At 44.3% G+C, this 27,308-nt stretch overlaps 2 protein-coding genes across 2 annotated transcripts in view; one reads left to right on the top strand and one right to left on the bottom strand.

The window, feature by feature from the left end:
- Positions 1–11,018, top strand: part of LOC311129024 (stabilin-2-like) — a gene marked incomplete at its 5' end in the record, with an annotated part of 34,461 nt that extends 23,443 nt beyond the window's left edge. The window contains 24 exons of the mRNA XM_084161273.1: positions 1,462–1,581; positions 1,763–1,807; positions 1,958–2,038; positions 2,160–2,315; positions 2,544–2,675; positions 2,831–2,890; positions 3,005–3,271; positions 3,417–3,563; positions 3,678–3,734; positions 3,832–3,952; positions 4,282–4,431; positions 4,599–4,703; positions 4,871–4,978; positions 5,174–5,367; positions 5,617–5,758; positions 5,973–6,106; positions 6,243–6,408; positions 6,542–6,648; positions 6,737–6,856; positions 8,594–8,743; positions 9,042–9,155; positions 9,369–9,500; positions 10,218–10,331; positions 10,499–11,018. Of these exons, the coding sequence (XP_084017399.1) occupies positions 1,462–1,581; positions 1,763–1,807; positions 1,958–2,038; positions 2,160–2,315; positions 2,544–2,675; positions 2,831–2,890; positions 3,005–3,271; positions 3,417–3,563; positions 3,678–3,734; positions 3,832–3,952; positions 4,282–4,431; positions 4,599–4,703; positions 4,871–4,978; positions 5,174–5,367; positions 5,617–5,758; positions 5,973–6,106; positions 6,243–6,408; positions 6,542–6,648; positions 6,737–6,856; positions 8,594–8,743; positions 9,042–9,155; positions 9,369–9,500; positions 10,218–10,331; positions 10,499–10,558 (2,982 nt within the window). The 3' untranslated portion in view covers positions 10,559–11,018. The remainder of the gene's footprint in view (positions 1–1,461; positions 1,582–1,762; positions 1,808–1,957; positions 2,039–2,159; positions 2,316–2,543; positions 2,676–2,830; positions 2,891–3,004; positions 3,272–3,416; positions 3,564–3,677; positions 3,735–3,831; positions 3,953–4,281; positions 4,432–4,598; positions 4,704–4,870; positions 4,979–5,173; positions 5,368–5,616; positions 5,759–5,972; positions 6,107–6,242; positions 6,409–6,541; positions 6,649–6,736; positions 6,857–8,593; positions 8,744–9,041; positions 9,156–9,368; positions 9,501–10,217; positions 10,332–10,498) is intronic.
- A 70-nt stretch (positions 11,019–11,088) lies between these two features.
- On the bottom strand, positions 11,089–26,866 carry LOC311129026 (lipase maturation factor 2-like). Its single transcript, XM_084161275.1, has 14 exons — positions 26,735–26,866; positions 22,562–22,827; positions 22,426–22,454; positions 19,809–20,002; positions 18,985–19,163; positions 18,549–18,687; positions 17,891–18,025; positions 15,871–15,976; positions 15,556–15,652; positions 15,112–15,294; positions 14,735–14,903; positions 14,179–14,290; positions 13,756–13,864; positions 11,089–13,434 (listed from the first exon to the last, which is right to left on the bottom strand). The coding sequence occupies exons 1-14, from the start codon at positions 26,826–26,828 to the stop codon at positions 13,111–13,113; spliced, it is 2,136 nt and encodes a 711-aa protein (XP_084017401.1). The 5' UTR covers positions 26,829–26,866; the 3' UTR covers positions 11,089–13,110.
- Positions 26,867–27,308: the final 442 nt, after the last annotated feature.

The following is a 27,308-nucleotide window of genomic DNA, read 5'->3' as shown; positions in this document are numbered from 1 at the left end:
AACAGTGTAACAGTATCGTGAACAGTGTAACAGTGTGGTGAACAGTATAAATGTAGTGAACAGTGTAACAGTGTGGTGAAAAGTGTAACAGTGTGGTGAACAGTGTAACAGTGTGGTGAACAGCGTAACAATGTGGTGAACAGTGTAATTGTAGTGAACAGTGTAACAGTCTGGTGAACAGTGTAAATGTAGTGAACAGTGTAACAGTGTGGTGAACAGTGTAACAGCGTGGTGAACAGTGTAACAGCGTGGTGAACAGTGTAACCGTGTGGTGAACAGTGTAACAGTGTGGTGAACAGTGTAACAGTGTGGTGAACAGTGTAACAGCGTGGTGAACAGTGTAACAGCGTGGTGAACAGTGTAGCAGTGTAGTGAACTGTGTAACAGCGTGGTGAACAGTGTAACAGCGTGGTGAACAGTGTAACAGTGTGGTGAACAGTGTAACAGTGTGGTGAACAGTGTAACAGCGTGGTGAACAGTGTAACAGCGTGGTGAACAGTGTAGCAGTGTAGTGAACTGTGTAACAGCGTAATGAACAGTGTAACAGCGTGGTGAACAGTGTAACAGTGTGGTGAACAGTGTATATGTAGTGAACAGTGTAACAGCGTGGTGAACAGTGTAACAGCGTGGTGAACAGTGTAACAGCGTGGTGAACAGTGTAACAGCGTGGTGAACAGTGTAACAGCGTGGTGAACAGTGTAACAGCGTGGTGAACAGTGTAGCAGTGTAGTGAACTGTGTAACAGCGTGATGAACAGTGTAACAGCGTGGTGAACAGTGTAACAGTGTGGTGAACAGTGTAAATGTAGTGAACAGTGTAACAACGTGGTGAACAGGGTAACAGCGTGGTGAACAGTGTAACAGCGTGGTGAACAGTGTAAATGTAGTGAACAGTGTAACAGTGTGGTGAACATTGTAAATGTAGTGAACAGTGTAACAGTCTGGTGAACAGTGTAAATGTAGTGAACAGTGTAACAGCGTGGTGAACAGTGTAGCAGTGTAGTGAACAGTGTAACAGCGTGATGAACAGTGTAACAGCGTGGTGAACAGTGTAACAGTGTGGTGAACAGTGTAAATGTAGTGAACAGTGTAACAGTGTGGTGAACAGTGTAACAGCGTGGTGAACAGTGTAACAGCGTGGTGAACAGTGTAACAGCGTGCTGAACAGTGTAACAGTGTGGTGAACAGTGTAAATGTAGTGAACAGTGTAACAGTGTGGTGAACATTGTAAATGTAGTGAACAGTGTAACAGTTTGGTGAACATTGTAAATGTAGTGAACAGTGTAACAGTGTGGTGAACAGTGTAAATGTAGTGAACAGTGTAACAGTGTGGTGAACATTGTAAATGTAGTGAACAGTGTAACAGTGTGGTGAACAGTGTAAATGTAGTGAACAGTGTAACAGTGTGGTGAACATTGTAAATGTAGTGAACAGTGTAACAGTGTGGGGATCCTCTTGGCAGAAACACGGGGACTGCCACAGGTATGCCAGGTGTAATATGACTGGTCCAGGGGAACGCAGCTGCACCTGTATGGACGGATACGTGGGTGACGGCATCACCTGCAAAGGCACTGTGGGCAAGGTGAGTAGGACAAGAGACTACACATAGCATGAGTAAAAGTTCAATTTGATTGGCATTTGTAAGTACATATACATACCCCATGTACGCTCACACCTCTTTTCCCACTTTCTTTTCCCTTCGCTCTCTCACTCACTCACTCTTCATTCGATCTTTGATTAGTGTTTATCTTTTTCATCCACAGGAGCTTCTCACCAGGAAACTGAGGGATTTCTATCTTGGGTTGATGGTGAGTCTCTCACTGACCAGTAGCACACTTTTATTTATGTTCTGGATTAAGTTATACATCCTAGTGAGAAAGGCACAACACAATCCCTGTCGACTAAAATAATAGCAAATGAACTAAAGATCTTGTTGGTTGAACGTTGTTTGATTTCAGAGAGCAGATATCTCTCTGAAGGGCCGGGGTCCATTCACAGTCTTTGCTCCAACAGCTGAGGCCTTCGCCCAGGGGGAAATGGTAGGAAAGTGTGTGTGTGTGTGTGTGTGTGTGTGTGTGTGTGTGTGTGTGTGTGTGTGTGTGTGTCTGTGTGTGTGTACATGCACCTGTTTCTATATATCTGTGTGTGACTTGCTCTTAGGCAAAAGAGTTGAGGCATTTCTCGAAGAGAGAGAAGGGGGCCAAGATGCTTCGCTACCACATCGTGTCATGTCACACCCTATTGGCCAGCGACCTGACCACGCCCAGAAACCTGACCACACTCATGGGAGACGTCTTGACCATCACCTACTCTGAGGTAACCAATGAGATTACCACACTCCCAGTGGATTATATTGGTTGCTTCAATGTCTGTGGATTATTATCCAAGATACCATTTATTATCATAATGGATTGGACATTATTTATATACCTTGAGATGTATAGAAGTATAGTATAGATGTTGCATCTGGTTCCTCTGCTACATTTGAGAAAGAGATTCCATGGTTGTGGTGAGATATTTGAGGTCTTCTGTCCTTGTTTCCAGGGTACCATCCTCATCAACAACATGGTGAAAGTGGTGCGCAGTGATGACCCGAGCATCAATGGGATCATCCATGAGATTGACACCTTCATGATACCAGAGAGCCTGAAGAAGGCTGATGTGATAGAGGGGCCAGTATGTACAAAGACAGAGACTATTTGTAATCAATACACCTGTATAAATCTGTCAAACACTCCATCATGGGATAACTCATCACCATCTCCCTGTCCCTCTTCCATCTCTCTCTTTTCCCTCTTTCTCTCTTTCCCTCTCCATCTCTCCCTTCACAGTTGAACCTCACTGATGTGGCTGATCGTAATGGTTACAAGACCTTCTACAAACTGCTGTTGGTTAGTATTGTCCCTATGAAGTTCCTATTTCCTTTATGGATTCTGAGAATAACAATCTAAAACGTCTCCCATGAAAAGTGTTAAAGAAGGTGTTCTTATCTGTTTCGCCTACAGGACACAGATGTGATGGCCATGGTGAACGACCCCCTCCACCAGCCCGTGACATTGTTCCTGCCGTCAGACCAGGCCATGGCCACACTGCCCCAGGAGCAGAAAGACTTCCTTTACAACACACAGAACCAAGGACACCTGCTGGAGTACCTCAAATACCACATCCTCCGAGACACCAAGGTGTATGCAGCAGAGCTGGTTCACATGGATCCAATACGGACGCTCCAGGGATCCGAACTCAAAGCCAATTGTGGAGGGCTGGACAAGATAGTGAGTAAAACAAAGTAGTGGTGTGTTTGTACAACACTAACATGCGGAATAAAATAAATTTTGAGGCAAAAAAGGAAGGCCATCTTGTGGCATTTGGATTGACCCAAAAGCCAACATTTTCTGAGAGATGTACTTTTCTCCACAGGGTGAAATCTTCCTCAACGACGGGAACTGCCGAATCATCCAGAGGCACCTCCCCTTCAACGGTGGGATAGCCTATGGGATCGACTGTCTGCTGAACCCGCCCAGTCTCGGGGGTCGCTGTGACAAAAAGGAAACTGTCGATTTCCCGGTGAGTGTGACCATATCATACAGTAGATAGTATTTTTTATTGCTAGCATGGAATAAGCTGATTAGAATTATTATTGTCTTCTAATGTTTTTTCTGTGTTTCTCCTGTGTGATAGCTACCCTGTTCATTCTGCACATCATCACCACGCTGCCCCCCTGGGTCCAAAGTCAAGGTATCTGTTCATCCGTCCATCCGTCGTAACTGTTATGTGAATATAACATTTGCATCTGTCCCCTACTAAATACTGCCCCTATATTTGTATTCTACAGGAGGTGAAGAAATGTGACCTACCCATGATATTGAATATGAATAAAGGCTGCCAGGCCATATGTACTTTGGTCCTCTGGCAACCCAAGTGCTGTCCTGGATTCTATGGACGTGACTGTCTGGGTAAGAACTCCCCAAAATTGCCTCAGATCTCCCTGATCATACCAAGACTGCATCCCAAATTGCACCTTATTCCCTTTATAGTGCACTACTTGTCAAACGTACTAGGGAATAGGGTACTATTTGGAATGCATCCTAATACATAGGACAACAATGACAGTTGGTGGTGAAAATCCCATAAAGAATGTAATTCTCAAAGACTAGCTCCAAAAGTCTCATGTAGTCTCAGAAATGTGATTGGCATTTGTTAAAGCAGGTGTTTGAAGTGAAAGACTACAGATCTGAGTTGTTTTCCATCATGCCTTTGACTTCCTGTTTGTGTTTACCTCAAGTTTGTCCTGGCGGGAAGTCTTCTCCCTGTTTTAACCATGGAAAGTGTGATGACGGTCACCTAGGCAACGGTAACTGCACATGTGACACGGGTTTCCAGGGCAACGCCTGTGAGTTGTGTAAAGAAGGCCACTATGGACCGGACTGCACAGGTGTGTAGCATTCTAGTGTGGATACCTCAATCTCAAGATTTAGTTGTGCTACCTTGTGTGAAGAATTTCATCTTGAACTTGTGTGGTTTAATTGTGTATCATCTTGAATCATTCTCCATACTGAATCTTGAACCAGACTTGTGATATGATGTTATTTTTTTCCTCAGCATGTAACTGCACAGAGCATGGGTCATGTGAAGATGGCCTTAAAGGGACAGGCTCCTGTTTCTGTGAACAGGGCTGGACCGGGCAGCGCTGTGAGACACAACTAGGTAAAGAACCACAAGTTACAAAATGTCCACCACACAAAGGAAGACCAAGAGCCATCATTTTGAAATGGCAGTTTCTACTATATTTAAAATAGATGTTCTAACTGATATTTGTCATTTAAACTTTGATGTTAACTGTTCCTGTCCCCCTTATCCCCCTCTCCCTAAAGCGGAGGGTCCAGTCTGCTCCCCAACCTGCTCTCAGAACGGCATATGCAAAGACAATAACACCTGTATATGTAGACTTTTCTACGAGGGAGATGGCATCAGCTGCATAGGTAATGGCCTGAGGAGACAACACTGGAGTACTACAACACACACACACATTTACACATACACATCCCACATGCAGACACATACTGTGTATATGCACATGAAACAAATATGTACATCAGCGTTGATCACTGCTTCTCTACTGTGTCATGAATTGCTCCTTTGGCTGTTCCTTCCTCCTTCTCTCCCCCACCCTCTAGTGGCCGACATGTGTAAGTTCTGGAACGGTGGCTGTGCCAAGGGAGCTAAGTGCAGTCAGAAGGGGGAGAAGGTGAGCTGTACCTGCCCTAAGGGACACTCTGGGGACGGCTTCATCTGTCGTCCCATAGACCCTTGCTCCGTCGATGACAACGGGGGTTGCCACGAGCACGCCACCTGCACCATGACTGGGCCGGTAAGGGGTCAGCCACGGGGTGCCATGGGTACTACAGGGGTTGCTATGGTAACTTATTAGAGTATGCCAATAATCCTAGCATGATCAAGTAAAAGTTCAATGTTATTGCCATTTGTAAGTACACGTACATACACCATGTCAGCTATATGTCTGCTTTAAATATGAATTCATCTTTGTGTGTGTGTGTGTGTGTGTGTGTGTGTGTGTGTGTGTGTGTGTGTGTGTGTGTGTGTGTGTGTGTGTCTACAGGGAAAGAAGAAGTGTGTGTGTAAGGATAACTACATAGGGGACGGTGTGACATGTGAGGTGAAGGAGCTTCTTGTGAACCGTTGTCTCCAGGAGAACGGGCAGTGCCACTCTGACGCCCAGTGTACCGACCTTCACTACGAGGGTACGCCACACACACACATGCAAGCACACACATGCACACACATACATACTGTACACTCCTCGTATAGGAGTTTAATTTAAAGTGCAGAGGAATACATAGGATTTATATACAGTATAGCTCTTTTCCAAGACCCAAACGCACATGTGGTGTGTGATATGCTGTGATGTTTACGTTTTCTATCTTTGGTGCCCCTCCACCCACCACCCCCCACCAGACAGCACAGTTGGTGTGTTCCACTTCCGGTCCACCAAGGGACAGTACAAGCTGAACTACACATCGGCCCAGGAGGCCTGCACCGGAGAGGGGGGAACCATCGCCACATACACACAGCTCTCCTACGCACAGCAGGTGAGCACACACACATTAACACACACTAGCAAATATACACACAAACACATTTACACACACACACACATACATACTGACAGACACATACTATTCACTGTAGAGTTGCTAGCTAACCCTCTGATGCCGCTGTCTCCAGGCTGGGCTCAACCTGTGTGCGGCTAGCTGGCTGGACCAGGCCAGAGTGGCCTACCCCACCACATACTCCAACCCCAAGTGTGGCTTTGGTCACGTTGGCATCGTAGACTACGGCTTACGCAGCAACCTCAGTGAAACCTGGGACACCTTCTGCTACAGGGTCAAGGGTAAGGGGGGAATCAGAGGTGGGAATGATTGAGAAGGGAGGGAAAGAGGGAGAGAGTGAGAGATGGCCCTCTTTATGTGTTTCAAATGTGTGTTTTATAAGGTGTTTCATAAGGTGTGTGTCTCCCAATCCAGAGGTGAAATGTGAATGTAAAGCAGGTTATATAGGAGATGGATACTCCTGCACTGGAAACCTCCTGCAGGTCCTTACTGAGAAGCCTACCTTCTCCAACTTCCTCTCTGTGAGTATCTGAATGGTATCATTCTATTCAGGTTTGTATGTTCACTCACAATGGTTTGTTACTGATCCAGAGTCCTTTTTTCCTGCAGCAAATCCTGAACTACTCCCAGATGTCAGAGTCAGGAAAACAGTTTATGAAGCGCCTCAGTAACCTGACCATCCTGTCCACTCTGTTTGTACCTGATAATACTGGACTGTACCAGAACCAGGTACAAGAATACCCTGTCAGACACACTGACATGCATTATGCACACCCGGACATACAGTATGCACCCTCTCACACAGCTACTCACACACAGCCCTGTACATTACCACCAGAGATTTGTCAGATTTGTCCTGTTTGAAAAATAAAAAATGCTCATTAATTAAAAACGTTGTTTTAGAGAATTTGGCAGTATGTCCAACCGGCCTCACAAACACAGACCACATGTAACCAGGCCAGCTCAGGACCTCCCCATCCGGCTTCTTCACCTGCAGGATCGTCTGAGATCGTCTGAGACCTGTCACCCGGACAGCTGATGAAACTGTGGGTTTGCACAACCGAAGAATTTCTGCACAAACTGTCAGAAACCGTCTCTGAGTGCTCGTCTTGAACCGACTTCAGTGGGCAAATGCTCACCTTTCGATGGCCACTGGCACGCTGGAGAGGTGTGCTCTTCACGGATTAATCACGGTTTCAACTGTACCGGGCAGATGGCAGACATGGCGTCGTGTGGGCGAGCGTTTAGCTGATGTCAACGTCATGAACAGAGTGCCCCATGGTGGTGGTGGAGTTATGGTATGGGCAGGCATAAGCTACGGACAACGAACACAGTTGCATTTATCAATGGCAATTTGAGTGCACAGAGATACCGTGACGAGATCCTGAGGCCCATTGTCGTGCCATTCATCCACTGCCATCACCTCATGTTTCAGCATGATCATGCACCATGTCGCAAGGATCTGTACACAATTCCTGGAAGTGGAAAATGTCCCAGTTCTTCCATGGCCTGCATACTCACCAGACATGTCACCCATTGAGCATGTTTGGGATGCTCTGGATCGACGTGTACAACAGCATGTTCCAGTTCTCGCCAATATCCAGCAACTTCGAATAGCTAGCTTGTCCAATTATCTTAGCTGGCATGCCTGCTGACAAAGTTGGTGGACTTTAGAAAAGCAAGCAATTACTAAATGTACTGAATAAGACTCACATTAATTTCAATCCATTACCCAGATTTTAGCAGAGATGCAGAGAAGCCTATTTAGTTTCTTTAAAAATATAACCACCAGTCAGGAGGATACAGACCACAGGAGGTTGGTGGCACCTTAATTGGGGAGGACGGGCTCGTAGTAATGGCTGGAGCAGAATAAGTGGAATGCTATCAAATACACCAAACACATGGTTTCCATGTGTTTGATGCCATTCCATTTGCTCTGTTCCAGCCATTATTATGAGCCGTCCTTCCCTCAGCAGCCTCCACTGATACAGACAGCTCAAGAGGTATGCTTAGATATGCAGAAAAATAAACATAATTTTAACATAGAATTTAGCATAATGATTATGGCTCTAGATCGCAGGAAAAAGCTGTTTCAGGTGTTTGAAAAATGCAAAATTCTCCAACCACCCCCTAACCATCCTCACGTACTTTGTGCCCCCTCAGATGTTTGGAGTGCACGACTACAACTAGACATAACCAGAGAGTAGACTTAGGGCTCAATCCAGGAAGTTCAGCGTTACAGCTTGATTGAAATTTAAAGGCAATATTCCCACATTAGCGGAGACTGCATTCACGGTAAACGCTGCATATGTCGACTCGATCGGAAATTACCTTTAAATGTCTATCTCGCAATCTTTAATGCTTCGGCGATACAGATTGAATAGAGCCCTTACTCACACTTATATGAACATGTATACAGTCTGTATAAATGTGTACACATACACTCTCCTGTGTTGTGTTGTCCAGACACTGACCCACAGGGACATGGAGTACCATCTCTCGGAGGGCCGGGCCTTGGCCCTGAAGGACCTGACCAACGGCAGCCGTATCCGCACCCGGCTGGGCCAAAGCCTCATTGTCCTGGGTATTGCTGACTTCCTCAACCCCAAGGCCCTGGTGAGACATGGAGCAACAGTACCGTACACATCATCCCTGTACTTACTGTACTGTGTTCATTCACTCAGTGTACAACGCTGGTTTTCTGTTGTTTTTCAGTCCCCGTTATATGAACTTATTTTATGTTGCTCTAGTTAACCAGGTCTCCTAGATTGGACTAAAATGAGCTACTGAACGAGCCTCGTAGACCACATATGTGTATTTTATAGAACAGAGATTACCACTGAAAACAACGTTTGACTTCATGATTGTAGTCTCAGTGAGCTCAAACTTGCCCCTTCCTGATCTCTCTCTGTAGAGTTCCTCCCGTTATATCAACGATCGCTTCATCGTTGACTCCGACATCCTGGCATCCAATGGGATCATCCATGTGCTGCAGGGACCCCTCAAAGCCCCACCCCCTCGGATAGCGGTGAGATTATTACATAATTTCCTGTTCTGTTTCTCTCCTTGATCTCTGATGAGATGTGGCTATATTTACTGGTCCTTGATCAGATTTATTGATAGTTGATGGTTAAAATTAGGACTGACTCAAACTGTGAGAACTGATCCTAAATCAGTTGTTAAGGTCAGGTATTGGACTCCTGTGTCTGACCTCTGACCCTATCTGTGATTGGTCCCCCAGCTCCACACGGGTCACAAGGCAGGGATGGGAATTGGAGTTGTGCTACTGATCATGCTGATGGCTGGGGCTGGGTTCGTAGGCTACCACTTCTACACCCACAAGACCAAACCATTCCAGTTCCACTACTTTAAGGTGAGTGTGTTTGTTGCACAACATTCAGACCAGTGGCGGTCAGTGCCGTTTAAGATAAGGACACTTTTTTTTTTTCATGAGCATGGCCTTATTTCTATTACGCATATTGGATGACTGTCATTCATATTCCATTCACCCAGTTCAATGTAACATCGATAGGTTTAGGCTACTACGTGATACTCAAATTGTCCCTATACCCATCATGAGGTTGTTCCAACCTAGCCTAGGAATGAAAGTTTACAACGTAGCTGCACACAAGTCGAGAGAAAATGTAAGTCTATGGAAGGGGTTGAGAACCAAGAGTCTCCTAGGTTTTGTATTGAAGTCAATGTACCAAGAGGAGGATGGACGCTAGCTGTCCTCCGGCTACATCATGGTGCTACCCCACAGAGTGCTGTTGAGGCTACTGTCATTGCAAAACAGGGTGTTTTAATCAATTATTTGGTGACATGTGAATATATTTAGTATAGTTTTATCTAAAAATAATAACTTTTTTTATGTTTGACAATTTCTATGAAATTCACTGAGGATGGTCCTCCCCTTCCTCCTCTGAGGAGCATCCACTGATTCAGACATCATTCAACTATGACCTTTTGTCTCATTGCAGGCAATCGGCTGTTTACTGATATTCAGATATTCTGTTTATTAAGAAGCTAAATGTACAATAAAACGTGGGGAACCTCAAACTTGATAATTGACCTTTGCCCTCTTTTGCAGGATGAGGACGAGACGCCTCCAGACTGTAACCCTGCCATCTTCAACCCCAGTATCGTTAACCCCACTTACGACTCCGCCCCTGCCACAAGTGAACCAGTTTCATCTCAGCTTCCTGTAAGTGATCCCACCCTATTTTTTTGTATACCAAGCACTGGAGAAAAAGATATGTGCATGAATATGAATGCCATTGAACTATGTGTGGTACAAAGTGAAAAGTAGCCGCTTTGCTCTAGGAATGATACCATAACTCCAGATGACATATGAATGTGTGTTAACAGGAGGAGGAGGACAAGCACCAGGTGGTAGAGGGTGGCCCGTATGACCTGCTCCAGGACTGCTGAGAGAGACGTCACAGTCCTCACTCTCCTCTGTCCTCTGGTAAAGCTGGGAGGAGTGCTGCTGCATGTTGTACACATGTTGACCAGTGGAGGGCAGCACTGTGGGACTATTAAACGCTCAATTCAATCCATATCGCTGAAGTTCAGCACTATTGAAATGTAAAGGTAATTTCCGATTACGGCAACATATGCAGCATGTACCGTGAATGTATTCTCTGTGAACATTGCCGTTAAATTGGAATCACGCTATAGCGCTAAACTTCCACGAAACAGATTGAATCGAGCCCGAAGACTACTATCTTTGAACTATTCTCTGAGAGAGACAGTTGGACAGTGCCCTAAGGACAGAGGGCTCTGTCTCCCACAAAACAACCTCATTATGGACTCATTCTCAGTGCCTTGTCTAGTTACCAGTCTACCTGTGGCACAATCATGAGCTTAAATGAAGTCTTATACCGATCTTTAAATGAGATGTATTTTTTTGTATATGAATTAACAAAACAAGTATTTGCTGTCAAGAAGGTTTTTACCCACAATTTCAAATCTTTATTACGAGTATGAAATGGCAATAACCAGATGCAACAGTCTGTTTATTCTGTTGATAAAACATTTGCAGCAAAGCTTGAGCAAATCTTTCCATTCAGCCAACCAACACACTCAATAACATTTTTAACCACAGCCAAATATACATATCACCCCAACTCTCAATGTCAAATTATGAAGCAAAGTGTGAAGGATTCTGGCTCTGGTATTAGGCCTATAAGGTTTGTAGGATTGAACTCTGGGGCATGGTTGCCCACTGAGGACTCTGCAGGTCAGTAAGTCATGACCACTGAGTAGTTGCCACACAAAGGAGGCATTGGCTGAAAGGTTGTGATAACATAAGCAGAAGGGGTAAAGTCTTGGGGTTCCCCCTGTGATTCACAGACAGCAAAGAGCAGTGGTTATGGAGGAAAAAAAGTTAGACTATATTTAAAAACGAAGTGCCCGCTTTTTCCCCCAGGAGTTTTTCTCCATATCTGCTACTACTCTTCATAGGAGGGGACCCCAGGTATTCACCCCCATGACATCTACCAGCCTTCCAACCATTACTGAGTGTCAACACAGCCACACACAGCTGACCCTACAACCCCATACCTCATTGGTGAGATCCTTACCAGAGAGCCACTGGCTCTTTCACACTGAACACTTCTCCCTGTACATTTGTCATGAAGAAATGCAGAAACACAAAGAGCACCACCTGTTGGTCATTGGTCTCTGAGAGGTGTCAGTTTCTATAGGAACAATCAAACCGGGTCCAATCACTAAAAAGCATGAGGATTGAACCCACAGACAAATGTAAAAACAGGGATTCAAGCTCCAAGCTACAGACTCCATCACATCCCATGCAGACCTGTTAGTATACCTGGCATTGACAGAAGCACACCTTATCAACTACATTTGATGAGATAGAACGTTTCTGACAAGCACTGAAAGTTTCAGTCTTACATTTTTCATCTGTAGTTTTTGTCAAATCTAAGTGTTCAGTTTCAACATACAGTCAAGAATAAAAACTGCACCCAGCCCAGCATGACAGTAAAAAAGTAGCTTTACACTTTTATCGCGCAATTTGTAATGCTTCAGCGATACCGATTTAATAGCGCCCTAGGGCTTGGAATTTCTCCTTAGAGCCCAGTCATTTTGCAGCAGTGCTTTAACCTAATACACGTCTCAAGAAATGGACACAGATGTGGAATGTAGAGATTTCTTAGGAGCAGTTATGCATTAAAGCTGTTCAAAATAATGCGACAAAAGGTTTTGAAGTTAAATCTGTGGCTTGCTGTTCTAAGGGCAAAGGGTTTAGCAGGACAAAGCTTTCAGTATTCTTGACGATGTCGCTATACAGTTTCTCATGGTCGGGGTAGAGGACCCAGGTATTGATATCAATACACAGAACCACTGTCGACAACTTGACATTAAAAAGTCTGTCTGATACAGTAAAACTGATCTCAGCGGTCCACGAAAGGGTTCACCATTGCACAATAACTGCACCCAGCCCAGCATGACTTTGGATCCCTGAATATCATATTAAAGACATAGCACAAGATTAAACAACTGTTGGACAACAACCTTTCAAATGTATGAATGCATTCCCAGAATTCAGATAAAGTATTCAGATAAAGTGTTCCCTGAAGAACAGATGGCAAAGCAAAAACATAAAAATTGCTCATAACAAAGCACCACTGTACTGTAATGTCAGGGACTCACCTGTAGGCATGTCTGAAGACTCATCCATAGTCGGACCTGAGAATATGGTGATGAAAGGAGGCACAGAGAAAATAGACGTTTTTGCTTGTGTATGTACAGTATATGCGTGTGTGTGAGAGCCAGATGAGAACTGCCTGAATACAAGGCCACAGTGGTGGTCTCTGAGTCACAGAGCTGGTCGGATTGGCAGTACCTGTAGAAACACCTGAGATTTACATTTAGGTAACACCCCTTCTCTCCGCCCTCCATCCCGAGACAAGGGGCAATAACAAGAACGTAACAGGAAGTCCCATGGCAGCAGTCCCGCATCACTTCCTCTTCTTAAAGCTCCTGTCAGCATCCTGTTTCCTCTCCTCAAAGTTCTCCCTCTCTGCTTTGAGACTGGAGGCCGAGGCACTTTTCTCTGCTGGCTGGTCCTTAGCCTTCTTGGCCTTGGGTTCGGCTGGGGTGGGTTTAACCTTTCGGCCCCCCAGGGCCCCAGAGAGAAGGGTTTTGAGGAGCCAGATGGTGGCGACGGTGGCCAGGAGGGACCAGAGCACCAGGTGGCCAGGTAGAGTCTGAACGTGGCCCCGCACCTGCCTCAGAGCCTGGGCCAGAGGAGAGTCAGGACTGGGCTGGATTGGGAACTTCTCCTGCACATAAGATAATATGTAAGCACATGTACATACACAACAAAGACACGTAAGAGAGTGTGAGTGTTGTTGGTATGCATGTCTGAGAAATCAGATTTGGTACGCCTACCAACACAGCACACACACACACTAGTATGCACCACCTCCACACACACGCTAGTCATGTGACAGATGAAAGAGCAGAGGGGAGCGTGAATTCCATATAGCCAACACAGCACCACTTCTGGAGTTGAGGGGCAATCATCATAAGCCACAGTACAGATATTATTAGCACAATACAAAGTGACAATGTAACCCAGTTGGGCAAAAAGGCTTAGCTACCTTGAGTCCGTGCTGACTGAGCATGCCCTCCAGGATAGGGTCACCCAGCTGCACTGCAGGATAGAACTCCTCCGCATAGTCTCTCCTCCACCACTCATTAGGAATAGACCTGACAGGGCACACAACCAATACGGACCACTCTGTACCATAGGAAAATGATTTCATTTGTGTCTAGTTGAATACCTGTATCAAGTGGCTGTATCGAATTCTGACGATTAGCATACTGTAAGTATACCATAATGTACATTTTGTGGGTATTTTGTGAATAACATTTCTTAATATAGTGAATATTTAAGTTCACTTGTATATCTTAACTGATTTTATGAATGAATCGTCTAAGGAATTCATGGGTTAATCCATTAACCCATTACCACTCTCTCCCCAGCACACCCACTACTATAATGGATGTTGTAGGCTGCTCACCCGTCCTGTGTGGTCTGGGTGAACCAGTACTGGTAGAGGCTGGCTCGGAGGTAGACCGGGGGGGCCTGGCTGAATGGGTATTGGGCTGAGTCTGTCTGGATCAGTCTCACCACTGAGCCACAGGGAGAGATAGAGATGAATGTGTAAGCAATGTAGTACAGCATGTAGGTATGTGGTCATCTTTGAGTGTTGCTAATATTTCTAATTTTTTGGAAGGTTAATGATCTACAAGGTGTGAGTAAATCTTGCACACTCACACTGTTTTACATTTCAGGCGCATATCACTGAATTCCTGGGCCCGTATTCATAAAGCATCTCAGAGTAGGAGTGCTGATCTAGGATCAGTTCTGCCTTTAAGATCATAATCAATAAGATGAAATGGACAGGGAGGACCTGACCCTAGATAAGACCACAGGCCTAAAAGCATCCACCAAGAGCCAAAATACAAGTAGTCTGCCAGATGCAACCTGCTCTTTCCTCATATTAAAACAAAGATGTCTGTGGTCTATACTTTAATTGAAAAATAGAAGTCATTCTCCCAGAGTGCAGTACATACCATCCTTATTGCCTTGCAGTAGGCAGTGCACTAGGCTTGTAAACCAGGGGTTCTGTTTGGCCAGTCCCTGGGCTGCGAGGCTCATCTGCCAGTCTAACCGTGGCTGGTGGGGGGCCACCACTGGAGGGGCCACGCCCACGTTCCCCGGCTTGTACATGAACTCTATCTCCTAGGAGGGCCAATGGGGAAAGGTGCATAGAAACACATGATACACCTTTTGCAGAACTATATAACATTTTGTTACTTTATAAAAGTCAAGTAGTTGAGGAAGATAATGTGACTGAGGACATTCCATGTCTAATATTGTGAAATCTGAGAAAAAAACTGAACTGAAAACTTTTCATCCATAACTATTATTTTGGTCCCCACTCTCTTACCTTCCAGGTGTACTTGTCCATGCTGCCCTCTAGGACGACCTCTGACCTCCCGTCCACCCCAGTCATCCTGCTGTCCAGGCTGTAGGCACTGACCAGTCTGTAGCGCTCCACTAGGTTGTAGGCCTGTCTCACCTCCGGTAGGATCTTACTGCTGTACACCTGCTCCATGGACGAGTAGGGCACCTGGGGACGAGGACAACACCATGACCAATCAGAGAGAATCTTAGAAACAGTGCTAACTAATAAATCAATAGTAACGCCAACAGACCAATTAGGTAGATTTATGCTGTCTTCATTAAAATGATTCACTATTACACATAACACTGACTTAGAGTAATCAGATGGGTTTTACTCAGTAGATGAATGCAAGTATGAAATAAAAAAATATTTTCAAGTTAACAACCAATCAGAAGGCTCCCTGTGTGATTGACAGGTGTGACTCACCACACTGATAGCAAACACGGCGACTGCAGCAGAGGCAAAGACAGCCCATTGGATGAGACCCCAGAGCTTCCAGAGGCACCCTCTAACACACACACACCTGTGGGGAGGAAACAAAGATATCAGTGGACATTAAACGCAAAACAAGGATGACTCACACTGCACCGGGCAGACCACTGTTCTGGGGTCAGCAAATGCAACAAAGTGGAACTAGATCTGTTTCGTTATTGAAAAACTCCTGGCCCTAAGAATTACCACCATCTTTGAATCACAAACTTAATTCCAGATACTGTTTTAGTATGAAATCGGTCTACTCACCCCAGCATGGCTGCCACCACCTCCCAGGTGAGAGAGAGAACTCCTACCCAGATAGTGGGCCCTGTCACAAGCTTCAACCAATTGCCAAACTGTTGCTGGGTGAAGGCTACAAAAAAAGACAAATAATACATTAAACAAATCACTTAACTATTAACATAATGTATCATCAATGATTGACATCCTACAGGAAATAAAATAAAGCAAAGCAACACTACTGGGTCACAAGGTATACAGTATTATACAGATGTTAACCTACCGGGTCACTAGGTATACAGTATTATATAGATGTTAACCTACTGAGTCACTAGGTATACAGTATTATATAGATGTTAACCTACTGAGTCACTAGGTATACAGTATTATATAGATGTTAACCTACTGAGTCACTAGGTATACAGTATTATATAGATGTTAACCTACTGGGTCACTAGGTATACAGTATTATATAGATGTTAACCTACTGAGTCACTAGGTATACAGTATTACAGTGTCTTCGGAAAGTTATCAGACCCCTTGACTTTTTCCACTTTGTTACATTACAGCCTTATTCTAAAATGTATTAGATAAATAAAAATCCTCAGCAGTCTACACACAATACCCCATAATGACAAAGCGAAAACAGGTTTTTAGAATTTTTTGCAAATGTATTCAAACAAAAAAAACAGAAATACCTTATTTACATAAGTATTCAGACCCTTTGCTATGAGACTCGAAATTGAGCTCAGGTACATCCCGTTTCCATTGATCATCCTTGAGATGTTTCAACTTGATTGGAGTCCACCTGAGGTAAATTCAATTGATTGGACATGATTTGGAAAGGCACACACCTGTCTATGTAAGGTCTCACAGTTGACAGTGCATGTGTCGAGGCACAGATCTGGGGAAGGGTACCAAAAAAATGTCTGCAGCATTGAAGGTCCCCAAGAACACAGTGGCCTCCATCATTCTTAAATGGAAGAAGTTTGGAACCACCAAGACTCGTCCTAAAGCTGGCCGCCCGGCCAAACTGAGCAATCGGGGGAGAAGGGCCTTGGTCAGGGAGGTGACCAAGAACCCAATGGTCACTCTGACAGTTCCAGAGTTCCTCTGTGTAGATGGGAGAACCTTCCAGAAGGACAACCATCTCTGCAGCACTCCACCAATCAGGCCTTTATGGTCAGACGCAAGCCACTCCTCAGTAAAAGGCACATGACAACCGGCTTGTAGTTTGCCAAAAGGCACCTAAAGGACTCTCAGACCATGAGAAACAAGATTCTCTGGTCTGATTAAACCAAGATTTAACTCTTTGGCCTGAATACCAAGTCTGGAGAAAACCTGGCACCATCCCTATGGTGAAGTATGGTGGTGGCAGAATCATGCTGTGGGGATGTTTTTCAGCGGCAGGGACTGGGAGACAAGTCAGGATCGAGGCAAAGATTAACGGAGCAAAGTACAGAGAGGTCCTTGATGAAAACCTGCTCCAGAGCGCTCAGGACCTCAGACTGGGGCGAAGGATCAACTTCCAACAGCACAACGACCCTAAGCACACAGCCAAGACAACGCAGGAGTGGCTTCGGACAAGTCTCTGAATGTCCTTGATTGGCCCAGCCAGAGCCCGGATTTGAACCCGATCGAACATCTCTGGAGAGACCAGAAAATAGCTGTGCAGCAACACTTCCCATCCAGCCTGACAGAGCTTGAGAGGATCTTCAGAGAAGAATGGGAGAAACTCCCAAATACAGGTGTGCCAAGCTTGTAGCGTCATACCCAAGAAGACTCGAGGCTGCCAAAAGTGCTTCAACAAAGTACTTAGTAAAGGGTCTGAATACTTATGTAAAATGTGATATTATAGTTTTTATATATTTTTTTAATTTGCACACAAAAAAAATACAATGTTTTTGCTTTGTCATTATGGGGTATTGTGTGTAGATTGATAAGGAGGGGGATACATTTTAGAATAAGGCTGTAACGTAACAAAATGTGGAAAAAGTCAAGGGGTCTGAATATTTTCAGAATGCACTTTATATAGATGTTAACCTACCGGTTTTGGAGGTCATAGTCTTGGTCTCCCAGTCAATCGCCAGTGTGAAGAACACTTTAGTTCCATAGATGATGACAGCAAATACAGCCAGTTCAACCAGCAACACCATCAATGACATTATTGTTTGGGTCCAGGCTGCAAAAAAAATAAATAACAAATACGTAATTAGGTTAGGTACTTTTAGTATCACAAACAGAGCCCATAATTTGTTTTTGTCCAGCTACTAAACATTTATTTTGTAAGTTAAGGGGTTACCCATTAGGACATTAGGAATGTTAAGTACTTCTATGATGTATTTTGTTTAAACAGGATGACACCTGACATCCTGCCAGATCAGACCTCTCTCTTTCCAACCCTGCCATCAAGACTCAAGGACACCCATAGGAACTGAACCAGTGTTTTGCTGGTATGCACTCAGCAATGCACCCCTCACTGTGTAATGTCAATGTTGGCCAACTGGAGAGGCACAATAGGAAAAGAAAGAAACGGAAGCTGATAATTACTGTAACAGCCTTTGTGTTTTATAGTAACTTCCACCAGATTAAATACCATACTGGGTGTGGATAATGCTGTATCAGGGAGAAAGCAGGCCTGAACGTCTACTCTGGTGTTAAATGTGAGATGTGAAGGTTGCGTAAGAAGAGAAGTGAGGTCATACTCTTGGCATACTTCCTCTTGCCGTGGCCCAGCCAGTAGCTGATATGGTCGTCGTCCAACAGAGAGAAAGTCAGAGCCAGGGAGAGGAGGGGGAGGAAGCCATAGTTCCCCAAGAACATTAACGTCACCTGGTACGCTGCCTAGTTATCAGTGACAGAGAGAAGTAGGTAGGTATAGTTAGATAAAGGCATCATGCAAATTACATGGGTGGGGTCGCAATCCTGCAACATTCAAAATCCCTTAGACATGTGTCTAGTTAGATGTCATTCATTCACCATCAAAACTCTCCTCTCTCAGCCAGACCTCAAGAGTTGATAGCGATTTAGGCAGAAACTTTGAAAACAAACTGGAAGCCTATATTTCAGTGTGTTCTATCCTTTCTCAGACATTTGACATGCTCATGTTTAGCAGCTGCTGGTGTAACCACACACACACACCTGAGTGTAGAACGCTGCCAGTCTGAGGCGGCGGATGGGGGCAAAGTAGAGGAGGGGCACAGCAATCTCTGTCACCAACAGCCCGATAGTCCCCAGCTTCAGGTACCAGTCTGGCAACTGCTGGATGAACCAGGACAGGGGGGAGGGGATGCCCTGGGCCTCAAACATGTGGTTCACCGCTGGGGAGAGGGAGGGGGTTGATGGGGTGACAGAGGGGAGGAAGGATATGAGACATGGATGAGTAAAGATTGATCCATAACACTGCACCTCACATAACCTTTTTTGAGATCACACGTTTTACTAATCGCTAATCTCTGACACTTTTCCTGAACTGCGACTGATGTGTAGTGAGGCTCCAGGCATGAAACATCCTCATCATCATCATGGGAGCTAATGAGCATACTGCTGGTGGGTGAGGTACCCCTTACATGATGCACACTGTACAATCATAGGCAAGCCAAGTACATGCCTTCCTTCTTCATTGTCATTATTAATACATCTACCAGCATGAGCAATGTTATCATTACTCAGATAATAGTGACTATTCAAGCTTTGAGCGGTAAATGGAGCCGATTTAGCACATACTTGACTTCAATCATAGGATAAAACTAATTTATTTGGTTGATTATGGCCAGTGTGTATCACTATTACTTGTACCATTGAACATAGCTTCGGGACTGCAACTCATTGGGAGTCTGTTGGGACACTGGTCTGACATTGCACTGGTCTGACATTGGGAGCAGGAGTCCCAATTTCAGCCCAATGTCCCAACAGACTACATTGAACAATACAGTTGTGTGTCATAAGTGCTTCTCCCGTCTCACCAGTGAGTCCCCACCAGCTGGGGCAGTGGCTGGCCAGCTTGGCGACCCCGGAGCAAAAAGTGAGGCGGAACAGGAGCCAGCGCGCCAGCCAGAAGGTTACGGTGTCATGCTGACGGAACGCCGAGCGCCACCGCAGGAGGTTGAGCGGAGCGACGAGCACGGTCAGGAAGCCCGCCTCCAACAGCAGACTGTCCCTATGGAAGGGAATCAAATGAGACATTAATAATCAAATTCTACTCTCCTTTACAAAAATCCCATCTCCTCCTCACATAACTATAATGTGTATGGCACTGAAATCCCTCCAACAACCCAAAGTCTCAGGTCTCAAAGAAAGTACAGTTGAAATGTATTAAATCAAATACAATCAACAGATTACATTTCACTTAATTCCTGCACCAGAAGGCTACATTAAATTCCTGCTCAAAACAGTGGAATACAGTAAATATTCACTGAGCTTCAAATCCAATGACGCTGCCTTTCAGGAAATCAATGCCGTTAGAGCCAGAGGCACTGAGATGGTAAAACAACATACTGGTAGCTGTGCATCTTAAAACTGGTTGTAGGTTGGCATTCTCTTCATGCAGAACCAAATGGTGTGCCTTAGGGGATATCCACCTAACTATAAACAGTTCAGACACACCCACACCCGACTACTCATAAAAACACAACCTGGCAACTATTTATTATCTATTTACCACTCAATGCAATTGCTGTTGCTGTGGAAACCACTGCCTTACACAGGCCCGGTCCTTGCTGTTCTGCCGCCCTAGGCGAGACAAAAAACAAATCCCTCCTATATCCCTGCAAAACTAGAATAGTCCCAGTAAGCAAAATGACGTTGAAAAGACGTCTAAAATATGTCTTTACCAGACGTTAAATAAAATACGTATTTTCCGGCCTTTGAAAAATACATATTTTCCGGACGTTGAAATCAGGTTCATTTTCGGTTCTGAATGAAAGTTAAAAAGACGTCATTCATAGACGACTATGTTTGGACCAAAAGAAGACGTCGGTCCGTGCTTACTGGGGTGTAGCCTACAGAGTGGCCCAAAATTGAATTTTATGAATGCCCATCTAAGTGGTAGACCTACCGTTTGTAAAATAGGCAGTTGTATTGGCTTTATTAGTCCTGATTCCTGTGACTAATTAATTTGGCTATTTAAGCTCTGAATATCAGCTACCCAACTTTATCAGGAGTTATCCTGAGCCTATTTACAATGAGAATCAATGCATTTACACAGTGGGAAATGGAGAAGTATTTTCATTTTCGCTATGATCAGTTCGTCAAAAATGTACAGTTACAAACTTGAAACCACTGATCATGACAATTTAGCCCATGGGGTGAAACTCCTGGACAGCAATTGTGGGTAGCCACGTTGTCGATATTGTCCATTTGACTTTGACCTGTCCTGTTTTTTGGATATGGTGTTCGCTAACATGTCAGAGCATTTTACATTTAACTTAGTCATTTAGCAGACGCTCTTATCCAGAGTGACTTACAGAAGCAATTAGGGTTAAGTGCCTTGTTCAAGGGCACCGACAGATCTTTCACCTAGTCGGTTCTGGGCTTTGAACCAGCGACCTTTCGGTTACTGGCCCAATGCTCTTTACCGCTAGGCTACCTGCTGCCCTGCCTTTTAATTTGATTGGGCACCATTTACGTTAAGCTATTTGATTGGAGAAACGTGCATGATGTAAAAAGTGTCCGTCTCAATACATTGTCATACATTTATCTCCAGCCTGTAGGCTACAGAAAAGGCTGCATACTCGTTCTACCATACCCTATATCTGCTACATTATTTATGTCCGATCATTTTTTGACGGAACGTTGGTGGATGCAGCTCTCCAACAGCACCCTGGAGAGGCGCGTTGGGAATGAACCAGTAAAATATTTTGCTCCATTGCCTTTGACAAAGTGGGCACTGCTAATCACAGGGCGGCATCAGAGCTCACCTAAAAAGCCCACATGCCTCTGGTTGAAAGAAATTGTCATTGTTATGTGAGGTGTTATGTGTTGTTGGAGGTGCGTCTTGGTCAGTTAAGCTCGGTAAATGCTGCCCTAGTCAATCTGCCGCCATAGGTGGCCGCCTAATCCTGCCTAATGGGCGGGCCGGCCCTGGCCTTACACCATCTTGCTTTGCTACAATTAGATATCAGAAGTAACTGTGTTGCAATTCTAGCACATCTAAAAGCTTAGCTAAAAGTCAATTACTCTGAAACCATATTACATGTGTGATAGATGTCCTTCAATGCAAAGTATGCCTACCCCTATAACCATATGCATGATGTCTCAGACTGATACATATGCATAAACACTTTCAACATCCGTTCTATTCTCAAGATAGACAACAGGTGCACTGTACTATAGGTTGTAATATGTAATCAACACAGAATTTTGAAGAGTCGATAGTGAAGTTGACTGGCAAATGGTTCCAATAGCGGTTTCTCGTCTGACACTGATGCTCTTGCAGTAAAATCCATGGCTGATAACAAAATGATGTCACCCAAACACTTTAGTAAACAAAATACTTTTAGTTTCAAAGTCTCAGAGCTTTGCAGCCTGTTACGCGCTATCAATTCAGCCCATACGAGAGTAGTCAGAGAACAGATCACTTACCACTGAAAACGCAGAAAGTCTTGACCCACCTGTCAAGAGATAAAGATGTCGATTAATTTACTGTATCATTTATTTACGGTACAGTATCTAACCAAACCAATGGCAGACAGAAATACAACCACCCCCACCCACCGACCTGACAGAGGGAGAGGTAGAGGGCCCAGAGGCAGAAGAACACCAGGCTGTCTCGGAGGGGCTCCAGCAGAGCTGCTCCCAGGGCTAAGAGCGCCCCCGCCAGGCAGAGCAGCTCCATGGCCTGCTGGGCATCCAGGTCCAGACCCAGCCGGGGCCCCAGCCACAGCAGAGAGGGGTGAGCATGTATCTGCTCCAACACTGGCCTGGAGCCGTCCACACGGGGCTCAACCAGGCGCACAGGCAGGACCCCCTCGTTGCCATAGAGACCTGGCCACAGAGACAAAGAGCAGGGATGGATAAACAAAACAGAGGGGAGGGGGGGGGTTGTGTTTACTGAGAATGGGGTTAGTAAATAGAGGTCATGTTTATATACTTACAGTAAGTGGGTTTATGGTACCCTGCTAAATAGGTCAAAGGTCATGTGTGTGAAAACGAGACACTACTGTTTTTATCTGTGCTATCTGCTTATTCAGTCAAAGGCAATATGTCAAAGTGAAAGAAGGGTGGAGTTTAGAAGTTCCAACAGCTCACTAAAAAAAGGTATTCCAGCATATTATGAATTATTACATTGCTTATGGGTTGAGCCAAGACTGATCAACTGATTGGAATGTAGCATTATGCATGGCATAACTTTGTTATTGAAAGACTGAAAGCATACAGCTAGTCTTTATTACAGTTAATTGGAATCTAGTGTATTTAGTGTACACTTGAGACGACAGGTGAAGCTGAGAGACCAGAAGTGGCACTACCACATACCTGGCACACATTAATGGACCAACTGGAAGTATGCTCACATTTGGGACTAGAAGCAGAACAATAAAGTAAAACACAAACACTACATTGTGCAATGATGACTCATTCACGTTCAATGAGATGTGATATTTCAGTTAGGCCCCCTGCTGGCAGTCTGTAAAGTGACTATGGAGTGGATTGCAAGTAATGGACATACACATATTTGGCACCAAGGTAAAATTTGTTTTATATTGGATATTCAGTGGATATTTGGTTCTCTCGACAATAGCTATTGAACCAAGCATGCAATGACTATGAAGATAGTATTATCTAAATCAGGGGTGGATGGAGAAAAGTCCACACTTTGTTATCATACGATTTTGGATTTCAATCTTCAATAGCTCTTACACAAAGCGTTCCATGACTATGAAAATTATAAATTCTATATTATAAACTGGGAGTTTGAGCCCCAAAATGCTGATTGGCTGAAAGCACCTTGTGGGTTTGTGGCATATGGCCAATATACCACAGCTAATGGCTGTATCCAGGCACTCCGCATTGCGTCGTGATTAAGAACAGCCCTTAGCTGTGGTATACTGGCCATATACCACACCTCCTCTGGCCTTATTGCGGGGGAGGATGGACAAAAATCCATGTTTGTTTTTTGGGGGTAAGAAAAGTACAAACATTCCTAAACGCCTGAAACCAACCTCAGCTGGAGTATAGTATGATTACAATTTGACGGAGTCTAGTCAGAAATCCTGCGTAGGATGTTGGTTTCAGGAGTTTTGGAATACATTTACATTATTTAGCAGACACTCTTATCCAGAGCAACTTACAAATTGGTTAATTCAACTTATGATAGCCAGTGGGACAACCACCAATTTTTTTTTTTATGGGGGGTGGGTGAAGAAGGATTACTTTATACTATTCCAGGTATTCCTTAAAGAGGTAGGGTTTCAAGTGTCTCCGGAAGGTGGTCAGTGACTCCGCTGTCCTGGCGTCGTGGGGGAGCTTGTTCCACCATTGGGGTGCCAGAGCAGCGAATAGCTTTGACTGGGCTGAGCGGGAACTGTGCTTCTGTAGAGGTAGGGGAGCTAGCAGGCCAGAGGTGGATGAACGTAGTGCCCTCGTTTGGGTGTAGGGTCTGATCAGAGCCTGAAGGTAAGGAGGTGCCGTTCCCCTCACTGCTCTGTAGGCAAGCACCATGGTCTTGTAGTAGATGCGAGCCTCAACTGGAAGCCAGTGGAGTGTGCGGAGGAGTGGGGTGACATGAGAGAACTTGGGAAGGTTGAACACCAGACGGGCTGCAGCGTTCTTGATAAGTTGTAGGGGTTTAATGGCACAAGCAGGGAGCCCAGCCAACAGCGAGTTGCAGTAATCCAGACGGGAGATGACAAGTGCCTGGATTAGGACCTGTGCCGCTTTCTGTGTAAAGTAGGGTCGTACTCTGCGAATGTTGTAGAGCATGAACCTGCAGGATCGGGTCACCGCTTTGATGTTAGCGGAGAACGACAGGGTGTAGTGGTGAAATCCATGGAACGTTCCATACAGAAACAGCCGACGACAATACCGCACCGAATATATGAGCGAGCTATGAAGGATTACTGCACCTTACCGATCACTGCACCTGCACACAGCCTATCTGTAATTAGCCCACCCAACTACCTCATCCCCATATTGTTATTTATTTTGCTCATTTGCACCCCAGTATCTCTATTTGCACATCATCTTCTGCACATATATCACTCCAGTGTTAATACTACATTGTAAATATTTTGCACTATTGCCTATTTTTTGCTTTACCACCATAATTTACTACATTTGCACACACTGTATATAGATTTTCTATTGTGTTATTGACTGTATGTTTTGTTTATCCCATGTGTAACTCTGTGTTGTTGTTGTTTTTAATCGCACTGCTTTGCTTTATCTTGACCAGGTCGCAGTTGTAAATGAGAACTTGTTCTCAACTGGCCTACCTGGTTAAATAAAGGTGAAATCTAAAAATCTAAAAATAAATTACAAGGAGAAATATCATTGACAGACATACAAACAAACCACACACAATGTTCTACTCTCTGGTTCTAAATGCTGAGTTGATTAGCAGGTGGACCTAATCACTGCATGCGGTGTAGCAGCCAGAGTGAATGGGTCGTCCATTAATCACCCTCCTCCCACCCCAACAACCTGTTCTTTAACAGAAAGAGCTATTGAAGACGGAAAGCAAAACAACAAAGAAATCTATAGAAAAAAAAAACAGGGAATTTTTGTCCATCCTCCCCTGATTCGGAATATATATCATTTTCATAGTCATGGCACACTTTGTGTAAGAGCTATTGAGGAGAGAAAACCGAATAGCAACCGAATATCCAATATCAAACTAATTTGACCTTGGATACAATTGGCATAATAAGATAGCTGCATGATAAAGTAAAGTGGTGTAATGACAGTGATGGCAAGTCAGCATGATGATACTACAAGTTTGTATTTGGAGAGGGGGAAAATTTTTGTTACATCTACTGTATACTGTATGTGGGTCTGAGCCAAGCTGGTGTACTTGACTGATGACGGGTTATTGCCAATGCACTCAGCGCTTGCAGGAAGCTTCAGTGTCAACATTCTTGGGGAATTCCTAACCCTCAAATAGCCAGACAGATACAGACATTTAAAAAAAGGTAACGACAGCGACTGTGTAAAGACAACATCCACATGCCCCAAGCAAATATCTAAACGGACATCTGTACAATATTGGCCAGTGCAGTCAGGACGTGGCCATAGCATGCAAGGCCACATCACCTTCATAACTGCCAACCTGCCTCATTCTCCTTTATCAAGCCAACCTCCCCTAGCCTCCCTCGTACGAACTTGTGAGCTCGCGACATCAGGATGGTTCGTACGAGGCTAAGCCTGCCCTACATTACTGTATGATTTCCCTCACAACGTCATTGTTTATAAATAAATACAAACACATAAATGTATGTAAAGTATATGAAACTGAATAGCCTGCTGAATATACACTCAAAATACATTCTCCTTTTCTAGGCCTAGGCTATAGTGATGTTTTATGGGTTGTAACACTTTAGCAAAGGCAATGAATGTAGTGAAATAGGGTTGGGTTAGCTTCGCTGTCATTAGCTCGCCCGATCAGTCCAACCCCACTGGCTAGTTCAGAAAGTGTTCATTTCATCCGATAAAACATATTAGGCTACTTCGGTTGACAGTATTTTAAATTTACAATCCCCGGTGTACTTAACCGACCCGATGCAACTAAGTTAATTAGTTCATCATCCATCACAAGCGAAACATTTTGAAATAGTGGGATCCACCCGATTCAACAATGCAGAGCTGAACGCTTTTCCATGATCATCAACAGCCAAACCAATTATCAGGTTCCTTCGATTACAATTAACAAATACGCGCAAGTAAAATGTTGTTTTACCTGGTATCTGGACATATAGGGATGCAAAAGAAAACGTGTAAATAATTGCCATACTCCATAAAAACATATGACGCGGTAGTCTGGTTTCCCCCATGTTTACGGCTAGGCGTTTCTGCTAAATATAAATATAAAAATATTTATTATTTATTTATAAGTCTTTCAACACAGCACGAAGAAATAAAACGGCTGCAGTGCAATTCACTCAGCACGTAAACATTAAGTGGATGGTGCAGAAGGCGTGTTTTTTCACTTGCCATGGCCACAATAGAGGTTGCATAATACCCATAAAACTTAGCAGTCGAACAGGGAAATGGTTCCAATTGTTTTTCCACATAGGGAATTTTAGAAACACTTAAAATAAGGGCTGTGTTTCCTGTAGGCTTACCCTGGCGTGATGTTTTGATAACCATGTAAATCTCTCTCGGACAAGGTGACTTATCAATATATTCCCATCTATTTACTCTCAGATTTTAAAATGTAATTAGCATAAATGTAGACATCATGCAAGACTACAAATCCCTGCAAGCTCCTTTCGTCATCTAGCTGACACCTTTCCTAACAGGTATTGTGCCAA

Source organism: Coregonus lavaretus, assembly GCF_964263955.1.
Source record: "Coregonus lavaretus genome assembly, chromosome: 5".
Lineage (NCBI taxonomy): Eukaryota > Metazoa > Chordata > Actinopteri > Salmoniformes > Salmonidae > Coregonus > Coregonus lavaretus.
The sequence above is the reverse complement of the archived record's forward strand: the minus strand, read 5'-3'. Positions and strand labels throughout refer to the sequence as shown.